At 35.6% G+C, this 15,987-nt stretch overlaps 1 protein-coding gene and 2 long non-coding RNA genes across 10 annotated transcripts in view; 2 read left to right on the forward strand and 1 right to left on the reverse strand.

The window, feature by feature from the left end:
- Positions 1-11,859, forward strand: part of LOC126593974 (uncharacterized) — a 32,183-nt gene extending 20,324 nt beyond the window's left edge. Inside the window, exon 2 of the mRNA XM_050260163.1 lies at positions 11,195-11,859. Coding sequence (XP_050116120.1) covers positions 11,195-11,362 — 168 coding nt within the window. The 3' untranslated portion in view covers positions 11,363-11,859. The remainder of the gene's footprint in view (positions 1-11,194) is intronic.
- On the reverse strand, positions 1,521-6,666 carry LOC126593980 (uncharacterized). Of its 3 annotated transcripts, none has more exons than XR_007613081.1 (5): positions 5,912-6,666; positions 3,103-4,180; positions 2,909-2,985; positions 2,574-2,714; positions 1,521-1,698 (listed from the first exon to the last, which is right to left on the reverse strand). It is a non-coding gene; the product is annotated as an uncharacterized LOC126593980 (long non-coding RNA). The 3 variants fall into 3 exon arrangements; XR_007613077.1 differs by lacking the exon at positions 1,521-1,698 and having other exon boundaries at positions 2,292-2,714; positions 3,103-3,270; positions 3,385-4,180; positions 5,912-6,663; XR_007613076.1 differs by lacking the exon at positions 1,521-1,698 and having other exon boundaries at positions 2,292-2,714; positions 5,912-6,664.
- A 459-nt stretch (positions 11,860-12,318) lies between the features above and the next one.
- Positions 12,319-14,471, forward strand: LOC126593986 (uncharacterized). 6 transcript variants are annotated; one of them, XR_007613094.1, is made up of 5 exons: positions 12,319-12,500; positions 12,577-12,630; positions 12,829-13,287; positions 13,954-14,043; positions 14,270-14,471. It is a non-coding gene; the product is annotated as an uncharacterized LOC126593986 (long non-coding RNA). The 6 variants fall into 6 exon arrangements; XR_007613096.1 differs by having other exon boundaries at positions 12,897-13,287; XR_007613095.1 differs by having other exon boundaries at positions 12,598-12,630.
- The last annotated feature ends 1,516 nt before the right edge of the window (positions 14,472-15,987 follow it).

Consider the following 15,987-nt stretch of genomic DNA (forward strand, 5'->3'; position numbering starts at 1 on the left):
TAATTAACTACTTAGAATTAAAAATTGAGAAAATAGATTTTGGAATTGGATAATATTAAAAACGAATTTTAATTAAAAATAATATGATAAAAGAAAAGAGTTTTAAATACCAATTTATAAAAACACTAGGGTTTCACCATCACCTAGCAATCCTATGTATTTTTACCAATTACTTATGATCTACACATACCACTTTGAAGGTTAGGTTTTCCTAATTTATATTTTACTTGGAACTTCCAACATAGAATGTATATCTAACATACAATCCATCCGGACGTTCGAATCAAATCTGAACATAAGAGACTCATTATGCTTTATGAAAACGCTTTGAAAATCATGCAACCCTTAAGACGTGGTGTTCATCTTAATTGAAATTACAATTATTAACCAAAAGAAGCCAACGTCAATTTCAGGGAACCTTCCGACCAAAATTGCATCAAATTACTTTTCTAAATATCCTAATGGTGATCAGGAATTAAGAAATTAGATAGTTTTAATCACGGTGATTAATAATTCAAAGTATGCATACAATTAATCATAAGCAATTAGATAAAAATCACATATTTAGCAGCTTCGCCCTAGCAAAACAAATTAGTTACGCATATTCATAATTAAAATCATATAAAATATTATTAAGAAGAAAAGGAATGAAAACACCTTAAAGTGGAAAATCTCCAAGAACTCTATCAATTAGTCTCTGTCTCCAAAATTGCATAAAAATAAGCGACGAGAAAAACTAGCACCGACAAAGTCTTATACCCTACGCCAAAAACCAACGCACAATCCCTAGAAAATAGTCTTTTGTTCCAACTAGGAAACCAAATAATGAACAAAATATCTTAGAAAATAAAGTCCTAATTAAACTAGGAGAATTTGCCAAGTACTTGTCCAACCACGTTTTAGCCTCAAATATCCTCCAAATCCGGCCCATGATAGCTTGTTTTAAAGATAAAAACGTTTTGAACACATCTTCAGAAGACCACAAATCCATCCGAGGTCATCTCGTGCTCCAAAAATGCAACTCAAGCCCATAAACGTTACTTCCCAGCACCGCGCCCTGCTCTTTTATTTTATTGCCAAAAAATAACTGCTTGGCGGAAAAATCTGATATTTTGCCAAGTGACTCACGAACGTCCTCCAATTGGAATTACTCCAAAATTTGTCCATTTGATTATGGTTTACTCCAAAGGAAGTCGAAAGTCCTATATTAGAAATACAATTCAAAGTATCAAAATTCGTCCAAAATAATAACCAAAATATACTAAGAATAGAGTTAGATATATAATATAAAATGCACTCATTAGATATTATCCATATACTAAAACTCAGTTCGGCCGACACTGTTTTTCACTGTTCGTAAACAGTGAAAGGGCGGTAATGCCATTCAATTTTCTTGGCTTTTGTCGTGCTTCTTCCTTATGTGTGCAGTGAATTCCCGGTTCTGTCCGTCCAGCCCACGCGTCCTGCATCCGTTCTTTCTCCCCTTCGATTCATCTTTCACTTTACCTTTTGGATCTCCATTTTCTGATTTCCTCATCTGGGTTTTCCTCCGTCTTCGTCGTTGTGCGCCCTGTTTGACTGTGCTTCCCGTTCCACTTCGCGATCTCTTCCATCTCTTCCATCTCTGTTTCATGATTTCTTTGATCTCTGCTTCCTCATCTCTTCGATCTCTGCTTCACGATCTCCTCATCGCCTCATCTTGAGTTTGTCAACGATGGCAATAAAGTCAGCCTTGTTATTCCCCCCAATGATGGTCGTAAATTTGAAGGGCTGACTCTGTTCTGCTTGTACAGCTCAGGGAAGAGAACTGATTGTCCTCTTCCTCTTGCTATTACTGTTATAAATAACACTCAACGTACTGAGTTGCAAGCCAACATAAGCAGAGAAGATTGGGTGAAGCAGCTAAAAGATGAACAGAATTATCTTTGGCAGGGGCAATTATCGAACAATAAGCTCAAATTGCAAGGCGGGGATAAAGTCGAAGTTGGTATAATTTTTGCAGAATCTAAATATTCTAGGTCATTGAAGAAGACAGGGGTTAAACTAGTATGGGACAAACCTATGAAGGAAAATATGCATGATTTGGATCGTGCTAGTTATGTTTTTGACCCACATCCAGCTCGTTTCAATGGTGAAGCACAATCAAGCTGGTGATGCATCGTCATCATCACGCTCATCATCACATATCTGAGTCAAGCACCCCTTTTGTTTTTCTCTATCCCAGTTCGATAATGAAGGCAAGTACATATTTCATACTTCTTTCAGATTCGTATGATTTTTTCTTTAAGTAGTTGTTTTGAATTTTGAAGATATATTGAATCTAGAAACATTTCAACATTACAACAATCAATATAAGACATTCATCCCCATATTTGACAAATTCTACTCAGAATTCGCACAAATACTTGCCATGCTTCCACCGCATATTCCAGGAAATTACTTTTAAGGTTAGAAAATCAAGGATAGCCAGGCAATAGTTTCTAATACCTTTTCATTAAACTTGACTTGCCCTAACATTTTAGCAGACGACTGACCGTACATTTTAGTAGAAGAACTGCTACCTTTTCTACTACCTTTGCACTCGATGAACTATTTGCGCAATCAGAAAATAGTCTTCTGCCAGATTCTCCAAAACTATCGACAGAAGTTGTTTGTAAGATCGTAAAGTTGTTTGATGGCAACTTCTCATTTTTCTGTCTCATTTCATTAGTTTTCTGTAGCAAGAAAAATTCAATCACCCGCATAAATAAAAATTCAAAATTTACAATCCACACAGAAATCCCAAATTGAAAAACAGTAAAATTCAACAGAAAACCATCATTCATTTCATCATTACAAAACAACCCAATTCTTAAAAAATTGTAAAAAAATAAAAAAAAATAAAAAATATTTGAGATTGGATAAATACCTGTCATTAAATCTCTCCCTCCTCAATTTCTGACGGCAAGCTTTTGCCCTGATCTAGAGCACGAATCTGTTCGTCCTCTTGATACCAAAACACCACCAATCAAATAATCAATTTCGTGACAAGCAGTTTGGAGCCATAAACTGTAAGTCGTGACCTATAACTTCCAAATTCATTGTAAATGTAGTGGAAAATACTTTAGTTCCAGGAACGACGTCGTCAGGGATTGCCGGGATATGAGAGTACTCCACAGCTGCTACCTCACTGTGGCCGTCTGTGAGCCCGAGTTTCAAAAGCCGCCGACTACTCGTATTCCTTGTAAAACCCTCCACACGGAATTTAGTATCGTCTCTTACCCAAGCTATCTGATAAAAAAACGCAAACGAAAGACCACATTTTTCTTTCTCTTTATCTATTTTCCCAGCAACCAAACAGAAAACAAGAAAAATTAACGAGAAGTACAGAGAGGTGTGATTTACCTGGAGGACTTTGGGGCTGAGGAGGTGACGGGACTTTCGGGGTGTATGCGGGGCAAGGCAAGGACCTGGCGAAGATGGATTTGAGGTCCATGTTGGTGAGCTCGGTTTCCACTGAAATCACCACCGTACGCGTGTCGTTGGACAAGGCGGAGTGGATCAGGATCATCTCCTTCATTTGTTCGATTTCGCCGAAGCACCACTCTCTGGTTCTTAGGTTTCGATTGCGAAGTCGGAAGCGGCGCCGGAACTCCCCTCCATTTTTTTTAAGCTCTGTTTGCCGCGGCGTTTGATTTTGGGTTTTTCGGAATAGTGCAACAGAAAATGGGAAATGTACGGTACAGTACCGAATGGCTCATCAAACGGCGTCGTCCGGTATTGGTTCGTCTTTTGTGAGAACGAGGGCCAGTGGCCAAAATTAAAGCCGAAAATGTAACGAACAACCGACAAGGGCAGGCCCATGGGTAGCCTTAAAGGTCGATATGTTATGTGGGCCGAAAGCACCGAATGGCCATAGCATGATGCAGTCCGGAGTACGAAGGCAACCCTCTGAATTGTTTAAACTAAACCACTTTAAGCGGTTGTCATTTAATATTATAATTTAATGATATTTTTCTTCAATTATAAATGAAAATTCTTAAGTTGAAAATCAATTGCAAAAAGCTCATCTGCAAGACTCAAAAATAGTGGATTGCATCATAGAATATCTCGGAAATTTTCTCCACTTTCCCTTCCACTCTAACTATTGTGCTCATAAGCTTCTTCTATAGTTTCTACTAGGTATGATGCCCGCACAATGCTTATAAGTTATAAGTATCTATACGATATACAATATTTATATACATGTGTTTCATGTCTTCTTGACCATTAGAGCAAGTCCACTAGAGGACTTTTTGCCCAGCACCCAACCGAAAAAATAGGCCAGGACCCAGTGAATTTGCTCAAGCCGACCCAATTGACTGGCACCCAACCCATGCCAGTCTCTAGCCCAGCCCATTTTTGACTGACCAAGGGACTGGCCTATTTGTTTTTTTGCACTAGCGTGTGGCCTTCACGCTCACGTGGGCGCGAGTAGGAGACAAGAAATCAGGCTGCGGGGCCCACGCGCAGGCGCACTCAGACCACAACCCGGGCTCAGCGACGTGGCCCACTTTCAGCCGTTGGATTTCCAACGGCTAGTTATTCTAGACCGTTGGATTTCCAACGGCTAGTTATTGGATTTTCAACGGTAAAAAAAAATTGAATTTCACTTTTAAACTGGACCGTCCGATCACAGACAACGGTCCATGTTTTTTCCCCCAATAAATTAAGAATTCACTTTTAAAAAATACATAAACTTTTTAATAAATTTTAGATATTATTATTATTATTATTATTATTTATATATAAATTCAGAAATTAAAAATAAAATATTTATTTTATAATTAAAAAAATAATATTCTAATAAAATGGACTAGGCTATTTTTTGTTAGGGATAGAGATGCTTTGGCCTATTACTGTTCAATGGAGTATATTACTGTTCATTTGAGTGAATAAATGCGCTTGGTGCTGGTACAAAGTCCTTAGGGGTGGACTTGCTCTTAGGCCATCTCCAACCGAAGGGTCCAGAGGGCCAGAGGGCCGAAAATAGCCCTAAAACCATCTCCAACCGAGGGCTAGGCCAGAGGGCTCTGGAATCTGGGAGGGCCCCACGGGATCGGAGAGGGCTGGAGGGCTGGCTGCTTTCGGCCAGCCAGCCAGCCCCGGGGCTGGCTATTTTTTTTTTTAATGTTTCCTATTGCTGTCGGTTAAAACCGACAGCATTAAAGAGCTTTTTTTTTTTTTAAATAGTTCTACTATTAGTGTCGGTTATAACCGACACTAATAGTTTGAAATGTTTTTTAATGTAACGGCTAGTAGCCGTTGGATTATTAGGCCTCTTTTTTTTTTTTTTTTTTTTAATGAATTTAAACTTCTTTTTTTTTTTAATGCATTTAAACTTCTTTTTTTCCCTTTTTTTTTCCTTTTCATATGAATCAAATTTTTTTTCATAATTTTTTTCCTGTAACTTCTATTTCACAAAATTTGTTTCATATTTTTTTTCAATTCTATTTTTTTCGTATAACTTCCTAGGCCATTTATACAACATTAAATTGTAGTTTTTAAATAATAAATTATGTTTGGCCCTATGGCCCTTTGGCCCTCGGTTGGAGACGGTTTTTTGTGACAGGGCTAAAACGAGCCCTTTGGCCCTCTGGCCCTCGGTTGGAGACAGAGGCAAATATGGCCATGTACTGTTCATTAAAATATTAATATCTTGGGGAATCTTGGAGGGCCAAAGGGCTCAAACGAGCCCTCTGGCCAGCCCTTGGTTGGAGATGGCCTTAACTAAACAAACTGAAAAAATGAAGAGCAAAACTATGAATTGTACATGAAATTGCAAACCCTAGCCCATGTTCAGTTTCGTTGGCCCTTTTTTTTTACTTTTTTTTCTTTTGTTTTTTTGTTTTGTTTTTGTCATTGGTTAGAATTGGGGTGAGGGGAATCGAACCTTTTAAGCCTTTGATGAGGTGGGAGTTATCTGCGCACTAGTGCCACTGCACTAGGCCCCCATCCTCAGTTTCGTTGGCCCTTGCAAAACGCATTTGCTTCATCTACATGTTGTGCCCTTTCTATAAACACCATCGACTTAGGAAGTCACACAGCCCAAACAAAAAAAAGAAAAAAAAAAAAGAAGGAAATCATCAAATATAGCTTAGACTAGCACTGATGCCCGCGCTATGATGCGGGTCTTCAACAGTGACATCATTTTTTCAGTAGGACATGACATTTTAATTACATAATAGAAAATGATAGAAGACAGAAATTGTAAAAAGAAAGTTGATCATAGTAACTCTTCACAAAAACCTACTTGGCGAGGATGGAAAATTATTGAAAATAGAAACCATCAACAAAGAAATGCAGAAACAAATTAGTAACCTAATTTATATAGCCCCAAGATGAATTATGTATTATGTTAATTTGTTTATATAGGAGTATAACAGAAGGATGGAACAAAAAGTAAACACAACTCTAACTTCAAGGAAGAGCTAGAAATTCAAAATTTACCCAAAACCAAAACCGAAACACGCATACTTTAGCACACGAAAACCATACCTGTTTCCAAACAACACATGCTAGACCAAATTAAAACCCATAAAACATTCCAAGAACACAACTTTTACTTTAGTATTCCACTTTGAATTCATGAACTTCAAGGAAGAGCTCGAAATTCAACCAAGAACACAACCTTTACTTTAACCAAAACCCAACACGAAAGGACACCTGTTTATAAACAACACATGCTCCACCAAATCAAAACCCATAAAACATTCCAAGAACAGAACTTTTACTTTAATATTCAACTTTGAATTCATGAACTTCTCTCTAAGCTAAAAAAATTTCTTGATTGGTGAGGTGTTTTTTGGTTCAGCCGAGGTTTATGGAGCGGTTATATTTTTGGTCATAACGTCTTTGATAAAACTTTTGGATGTCCAACTAAACCCATTTATGGGTATACCACAAAATTATTCCACTCAAAGTACCCTAATAACACATCATGGGCATCCTGCCATGATTATCTGAAAATATATCATTAGTTACTGTTGAAAATATACTGCATTATCTTGAATTGAAAGCGCAAACAATGAAGAATGCACATGAACAACACACAATTTCTTTGCAAAACATTTTTGTAATGCTATAATGTTGAATTGGAAATTCAGAATGAACTTCATTAGTTCAGTATGCAAAATTCAAGAATTTAATCACATCAAGACAAATTTGGGTTTCGGGGGAATGTTATCCTTTTTTATTCTTATACTGCACCAAAAAATTAAAAAAAAAACATTGGGTGCAAGTATGTGTTTTTTAACATTTATTTCTGTAGTGTGAAAATTAATTGCATTTTTTTTGCTGCAGTCGGGTTGCACTTACTCTTGGTCTACCCCCAACATTGGTCTTTAAATGTGGAAGAGGAAGCGCGTCCACCCCACCCCCCAAAAAATGGTTAGAGCCTTAGAGGTGAATGGTGTTCTTTTCTTTAGACAAGTTTTTGGAAACTATATTATTTGAATTTTTTATATTTTAACAAGCAAGTGAAGTCAAGTCTTAGTGATTTTGATGCATATTTTATTAGTGATTTTGATGCCAGCAACCTTATCTCAGTGTATCACTTTTGACATTTTATTCAGCTTCCTTTGGTAATTGTACTTGATGAATAGGATTTTAGATGTTTTCATTTGCGGTTCATTTAGTCAGTCAAGGTATTAATTTGTTTCAATTAGGTTCATAAAGTTTGATTAAACTCTTCATTTTCAATTGTACCAATTAGGCTCATAAAGTGGTTCAAAGAGCTTCAAGAGCTTGATTCACCCAATTTATACTTTTCATGTAAAACTTTTTTCAAAAAGTTGAAACATCTTTCAGTGTAGATAACATTAATCATTTGTAACAATCTTTTATTCTTTTGAAACATATTTTTTCATGTGGTTTTTAATCTCGCAGCAACGCGCGAGCAATATTTCTAGTACCCTCTAAAACGATGTTTCATGAGCAGAGTTAAAAAGATAAATTTAAACTACCTATTAATAAAATCTTGCTTGTTAATCAAAATTTTAGAAAATTATCATTCTAACCTTGTAATCAGAATTGAACAAAAATAAAAAAAACATGGAAAATTAAGAAATTACATGCACCACAAATTTTGATGTTTTTTTTACCCAAACCTCACATCCATGTAAACATAGCACATCCTATTCAAAACTAAAAACTAAATAAAAATATTAAGAAAGTTTTAACCCCACGTCTCCCATTTTGATGAGAAATTTTTCATTGTGACCGGAACACGAGTGGTACACCACGTATTTTTATATAAGTGATGGAAAATTGTATTTTTTAAGTCATTAACTTTTTAACACACATGTCCCACTATTTGTACATTGACACGTTATGTACCATCCTGTGTACCAGTCACATTGAAAAATCTCTTCACTTTGACACCCTCCTCTTTTTCTACGCCCAACTTTTTTTTTTAAAAAGTTTTCATTTTACATCAAAAAAAAGTTGATAAATATTTATAATAAAATAATAGACAAAAATTTTTTTTTGAACAAAAATAATAGACAAATTTAATTATACACGAATAACGTGTGGCCATATGACTAATTTAGATAAACCAAATAAGAGTAATTGACATGAGACAGTGTTTCACCCTCCATAACCAATTTCTTGATAATCCAACACTACCCAAGGTACCCATTTACATTTAAAAAATGAATAGATTTGTAGCCCAATTATAAACCTTACATTATCCACGTTGTACGATTATATACATTTTTAAGTTCTAACACAAGAGCCCAAAATATCGATTTTGGTCAGCCAATTTCAATGGCGTGAAATCATTGTCTATATCATATAGGTCTCGACAAACATAAGAGTCGAAAAACCTTGTCATTTCTTTTATTCTCATCACACTTAACTTTGTCTAAGTAATTTTTGTTCGTGATATGTATACGGTGATGGTGAAACCGTAGCTTCCAATATAAGAATTTTGGTGGTTTAGCTACATTTGCACTGATTTACTAGAGTTTTTTCTCGTTATGTTATGATAGATACTTGTTTTGTAAGTGCAATAGAGTTTGTTACCGTTACCTACGATCGTGCTGCACTTGCTCTTAGTCATATTCAATGGAATACAACGTTTAAATTATATAGGGACAACCACTGTATAAAACAAATATAGGGACAAAAATGGATTGGAAAGTGAGTTCTTAAAGCATAGGGACTCACCAGATATTTGGTGTATGTACCCACATATAAAGGACTCTATAGGGACTGAAATAGTGGACCTAATAGGACAATTTAAGTGGAAAGGTAGGTGTGGATCCCAATCACATGGCCTTGTCTTTTTTTTTCTCCTTTTCAACCGTTTAAAATGAAGGTCCAAATTGATTCTTGTTTTTCAATTTTTTTTTACCATTAAAAGATCAACGGTTCCAATTAAATAACCGTTTTAATTTAGGTTACTCTCTCATGTTGGTTTTCAAATTTTCTTTTTTTTTTCTCTTTGAAAGGTTAACAGTTTCAATTTGGGTCTCTCTCTCATGTTGTTCTCTCATCATTCCTATAAATATCAAATTATCTAACCAAAAATTTACCACAACTTCATCTCCTCTACTCAGTTCTCTCGTACTCAATTCACTAATTCTAGTTACGTTTTTGTAAAGAAAAAAATTGTTGTCAGAATTAATTTTTTTTTTTTTTGCTAAAATGTTCGCAAAAATATTTTATGAAATGTAATGTTAAATTAATTCAAAATGTTAACATAAACAAAAAATGTGCACCTAATCAAATTATCACATAAAATTGTAAAACCTCAAATTTAGGGATTTTAATATTCTTTAGAGACACAAAGATTCTTTTTAAGTCCTTAGATGAGTACTCAAGGGTGATTGTGGGAGTCCCTAAATAGGGACTCCCATTTGAGATGCTTTAAGGCAGACGGAAGTTAATCCGTCAGGTAAAGCGACTTCGCCTTACGAAAATATTGCATCAATGACGTTCCTTGTTGTGTACTCCACCACAAGGCTTATCGCCTTCCCCCCCTCAAGAGCTAATGACTGGAAAAGAAATTGTGTCAGCAATCATTTCATATACAATGGAATTGACATAATCTAACAAGTGCAAGTACCTTCATGAATATGTCAAGATCTTCGTCGGGTATTATCCCCGCGCACTTTTCTCTTCTTGCAAGCTCTACTAACATACCTATGATGACATGACAAGTCAGCATATAAACAAGAACGATTCATACACAAACATGTTACCTCGCAAAGCTTATCATACTTGGTTCCAACACCTTGACATCGTCCTGCGAACTCAAGAGTTTCCCTTACAGTCATCTCTGCCGCATCCCAATCCTGTTGGCTGACATAGGCAGATGTCCGCTGAGGGACAAACTCTTTCAAGCCATGTCCAATATACGTGACCTTCCCTAACATCTTCGAAATAATCAAAGTACAAATGAGCAAAAGGAAATGTCAAACGGGGCGAGCAACTAGTAGAAAATCTGTCACTAAATCTGAAAAATGCAGTCATTTCACAACATAAAAACTCAAAAGAGTAATGGAGTTACTTGCTAACCGGTTCCCAGCGTCCGGCAAGAGCCAATAGTAGCGTAGTCTTTCCGGAGCTTGGTGGACCAATAGTAATTTCACAACATGAGATGAACGTCTACTACTAAATGTGGAAAAAGTATATCCGGCTCAGAAATTGAATAATGGAGCAGCTTTGGAGCTCTTTAGTTCGCAAGCCTTTGGAAATAGATGGCCTAACGAAGAATATCTTGAACTCTCAAAAAAGGTTTGTTTCTTATTGTGGACGTTTGCCACTAGCCCTTGAAGTTTTAGGTTCATTTTTGTTTAAAAGAACCATAGCAGAGTGGGAAAGTCAATTGAAGAAATTGGAAAGAACTTAGTTACAGGAACTAAGGTAGCCTGTGAAGTTATTGCGTGTGTTATACGCCCAATAAGATCAATATATCAACCTTTAAGGCTACACATGGGCCTGCCCTTGTCAGTTGTCCGTTACATTGTAGGCGTTAGTTTTAGGTCATTGGCCCTCATTTTCACAAAAGAGGAACCAATACCTCCTCGGCCCCAAAGTCCTCCTGGTGAATCACACCTCTCTGTATTTCTCGTTAATTTTTCTTGTTTTCTATTTGGTTGTTGAGAAAATAGATAAAGAGAAAGAAAAATGTGGATGTGGTATTTCGCTTGTGTTTGTTTATCATCAGATAGCTTGGGTAAGAGTTACTAAAAGCAGTGTGGAAGATTTTGTGAGGAATTCGAGTAGTTGGCGGCTTGATGTGGCTGCTGGTCAATCACTTTACATCTTTTGTTCTACTCTTGCCCAGAGAAGTGCATTATTCTGCGTAAGGTTTGTGTTTGATACTGCTCTGTGAAAATTACTTTACGAATAATACTATCTGGATTCAAGGTTTCGTGATTGGCTGCCAAAATTTATTCAGAGTTAATGAGCATTCTCTTGCATAAACCAAGATTTTACCAGGATTGTAGTTTTAGAGAGATGCGAAAGTTAAAGCGTATGTGTCGCTTTTGTAATCGGATAATCATCACTGAAAACCGTTTTTATTGGACTATTAGCTATGCCTTTAACGTTGTCTTAACAATTAATTAAGTTGAGAAGTGATAACTTACGATGGTGATGAATGGCAAGTTGGTAACTACTGCTGGCCAAGAACTGATAATTCTAGTTGCAGTTCCTGTGTATAGGTAGAGAGGCTCATAGTGATTAGGTTTCAGTCAGATTGTTGAAGCACGTTGTAGTTCCAACTTCCAAGTTTATAGTAGTTAATGCTAAAAAAATGTAAACTTTTGCAATATTTGTCAAGGATTGGAACTGTATTGTTTGTGCTACAAGAGCGTATGGTAATTGCGACACATTTTCTACGACGCGATGTGGCCCTCGCATTAACTATTAAATTTCATTATGTTCTGCGCGCTAAAACTTTGGCGCTCTGTTGTTTGCGAAAGGAATAAAGGGTGGTTTGGGAGTTAGGTGCTTAAAAAAAAGCACTCATGAAAAAAAAACTGTAAGGGTTTTAGGTGTTTGGTAAACTGAAAAAAAAAACTTATTTTGGAAGCTGCTGTGAAAATAAGCTGAAATCAAAGAAAAAAGCTGAAGCTGCTATTTGCAGATTTGGAAAACTGGTTTTTTTTCAAAGCACACGGAGCTACAATGCTCCTTTAATGAAAAGACCCACTATCAGACTGCTTTTTTTTCCAAAAGCACTTTTACAAAAAAATTTACCAAACACTCTTCTGATTTATTTCACAACTGCTTAATCTTACATCAGTTTTTTTTCAAAATACAGCAATACCAAACCCACCTTAAGTTTCGTCTCACACACCTCTGTTGTGAATAAGTAGAAGAAAAAAAACACAACTGCACGCTCTCATCTCCCTCTCGCTCTCCGACTCTCTCGTTCTCGTTCTCCACTTATCTCCCTCTCTTCAAAGCATAGATCCTTCTTTGCCAGTCTTGCCACAACCACTGATGCTGAGACACAATTGAACCAGGTAAGGATTTATGTTTCTTGTTCCTCTCTCAAATCTCCCCTTTCCCTAACCCTAATATTTTTTTGTCATCTCTCAGTTTTTTTCTTTTTGCTGCTAGAAATTCGAATTCAACCTCATCCCTTCTCATTCGGTAAGATTATTTGAGGAATTATCTTCTAATTTGTTTTTTCTTGGTGTTGTTTCATCATTTGTCCGCAAATTCCAGTCTTATCTTTTCTCCATTAGTTCTCCTGGTGTTTAGGGTTTTTTTTTTTTTTTTTTTTGTCTTTTCTATGTTCAATTTCATCATTAATTGCTAATATTGTTGGAGGATTTTTTGTAATTCGAGCTAGTCAAAGAAGTATGCTGGCTTGGTTTTGTTTATTTATTCTTTAATGGCACTGGTGACTCAATTAGCAAGAGAAGCAGAAATTTGAGGGTGGATTAATTGGAGAAGGATGAGGAAGAAAGCATTGATGAATGTAGAGATTATGGCGGTGCTTTTGTGAAGAATCACGGAGTGGTCAGAAAAAGGTGAGATTTGTAGAGGAAAAGGGAAGAACTGTTTGCAAAGGAATGGTGAATGATGAGTCGAAATAAGAGCAAGACGGAGGAGAAAATGGAAAGCGGGCCTCTAAGAAAAGTGAGGATGGGGTGTAGTTTAAAGGTAGAAGATGAAGTGGGGCATTCTGATGACATGGATACAGAGAAAGGTTTGCGAAGAAGCAAGAGAGTAGGTTATTTTCTTAGGTCCATAAAGGATCGTACGAAGTAGGAAGAAAGAAAAGTAAATAAGCAGTCCAAGAAAGTAAATAATTTGTAAATTCCATGTTTATGTCATTTGTTGTCAATGTTGTGATTTATAATGTAATTGATCTGGTATGCATACAGAACTGGTATTCTATGTTTATGTTGTCATTTGTTGTGACTGTTGTATTAAAATCTATGTTTATGTCATTAGTTAACAAAATTGCTCAAATTCGCCGCAAAGAGTGTAAGAAGAAACGATTATGTATTCCTTGCATACATAAATGCCATGCATTAATTTGCTCTGTATCTTTTAATATTTCTGATTAATAACTTACTAAGATGTTGGGTTAATTGAGTTCGTTTTGTTAGAATGGCCACCACCTTTTGAAGTGAGTTGTCTGAGTAGAATCCAGTAAATGATGTTTGATTTGGTCTGGATATGGTTTAAATATTTCACTGTGTTATGATATCATCCACCTTCAACCATCATGTGTTTGTAGTCAGCTTCTTCTACTGATTCATGTATGTTAGACCATTAATTCTATTATTACATTAAGAATTACTCCACTATTTATCTTTAAGAAATGTAGCTACTTTCGTGTTGTTTTGCTGTAATAACTTGGTCTGTATAAAAGGCTGATCTATGTTATAAACTGGTGTCTTACTGTTCCCCTCCATCTTTGTTTCTTGTGTTTTTCCCCTTATTTTGTTCCTCTTTCCCTAGAAATTGGCTTGGTTGGGTAAAAGCTACTGCTAAGGTCGAGTGAAATCAGATGTTCCTGGGACGAGTTGCATCAAAATTCCACTATAACAGGTAATACATAAAATTTCAAGGTTGAGTTCCATTTCTTGATATGACATCGGGTTATTAGCTCAGTTATAGTTGTATCCGTGGTACTGAAATTGTTCTTATGAAAGTAATTATACAAATGCTGGCGTTGTGCCGTTTGTTGTAGTTGTATCAATGGTCTGCAAGTTACTTTTGTTCCTTTGTCATTATTGATATCATTTTTGTGGTAGTAAATTCTTGTCAACTACAGAGACTGGAAGATGAAGAGGAGAGGCATAAAGTTTAGAAGGAAGAAAACTCAAGGGGATCTCTTGCTAGGTCTGACAGAGAAGCACTGGTCTGATGTAGTATTATAGACTATATAAATGTCTAATCATGTATGTGTTTAATTACTCTAAATGAAATACATTACAATCTCAATGATTTCAAATAAATGTTTTTCATTTTGTAAATTATGAATTGTACCATTGATTTGAATTTCATTTTAGTTTGGAACCTGTAGTACAATTTCACATGAAATTTTTTTGTTGAAGCTGTTAAAAATAATGTCATTGGCGTCCAATTTGACGCCCAATATTTAAAAAAATAAACCTGGTGGCAATTATTTGCGACGCGTTACTTGCCGTCAGAAGTTCGTGGTAAATAGTATTTGCAACACGCTCATAGCCGTTAAATTATTAAATAATGATTTTAGTTTAACTTTTTGTTTTTGGTAATTTTTTTTAAAAATAAAATTTATGTAGATTATTCTAATTTATTTTTATGAACATTTTAATTTAAAAATATTTAAATTCCGATAAGTAATTAAAACCATTTGAACATAGCCGTTAAATTATAAGTAAAAAAACAAAAAAGTTTGAAATATAATAGTTTGGTGGGTCTAGAATAATTTAAATCAGGTTTAAATCCTGGGAGAATCTAGTCCAGAGATATATTTTCTTCCATGCCTTATTTTAGCTCATGGTTGGAGATGGTTTGGGGGTCTTTTAAAGCTTATATTTTAAGTTTTATCTCATGGGTTGGAGATGGTATTAGGTGAAAAACTTACTTACGCGAGCACAAATATGGCGGTTTATGTATCGATAATGCACTGCTTTCTATTTAACATCTCTTTTTTACAGTACATCTTGAAATAAAGGATCCTCTTTGTAAGGATCTAGAGGATCCTCTAATCGTATCCGTTCATCGTAAATCATGCGATCATAAATCATTGTAATGCTTTATTATTTAAAATTGAATAGAACCAGTACTTGACAAAAACTAACTGTATGATATATGATAAACGAACACGAGTAAAGGATTCCTGAAATCCTCACAAAAAGAATCCAGAGAAGATTCTCACAAAGAGAATCTGAGAAGGATCCCATTAAAAATAAAAGCATGTTTACTTACATAAGAAGTCATATTTGAGAACGATAATTGATTATTCAGATATGAGATAATTTTAACTTCAGAAGTGAGACTATAATCCTAGCTGGCATAAACAATCCTAATAAACATAAGTCCCCTTTCACCGACCATCACATTGCAGGATGTCAGAGGGTCAGTTCGTGGTTAGTCTTGAAATACTGTCGCGGCTTTCCCTACCTTTACATTGCATGATGTCAACGTGTGACTAGTCTTGAAATACCGTCACAACTAGGGTAACAAGTCATTATTCATATGTATATGTATATAGATAGTGTTAGTGAAACTAAATTTATGAACAAAATTTTATAAACTAAATGATATAAAAATTGGTGATTAGGTTATTACTCAAGAATTGATAATGCTCATTCTTATTGGAAATTTGTAAATTTGTGTACAAATTTAATCTTCCTACTATTACCCATATAATCACTCTAGGCCGCCAGAAAACATTAAGACCTCGTTTGGCAGCTCGGACTGTACTGACTATTTCAGTCGGATAGGATAATTTGTCATCGGATAATACTGACTATTTAATCGTACTGCCTATTTAATCGGGCG

This window comes from Malus sylvestris, chromosome 2 (genome assembly GCF_916048215.2).
Source record: "Malus sylvestris chromosome 2, drMalSylv7.2, whole genome shotgun sequence".
Taxonomy (NCBI): Eukaryota; Viridiplantae; Streptophyta; class Magnoliopsida; order Rosales; family Rosaceae; genus Malus; species Malus sylvestris.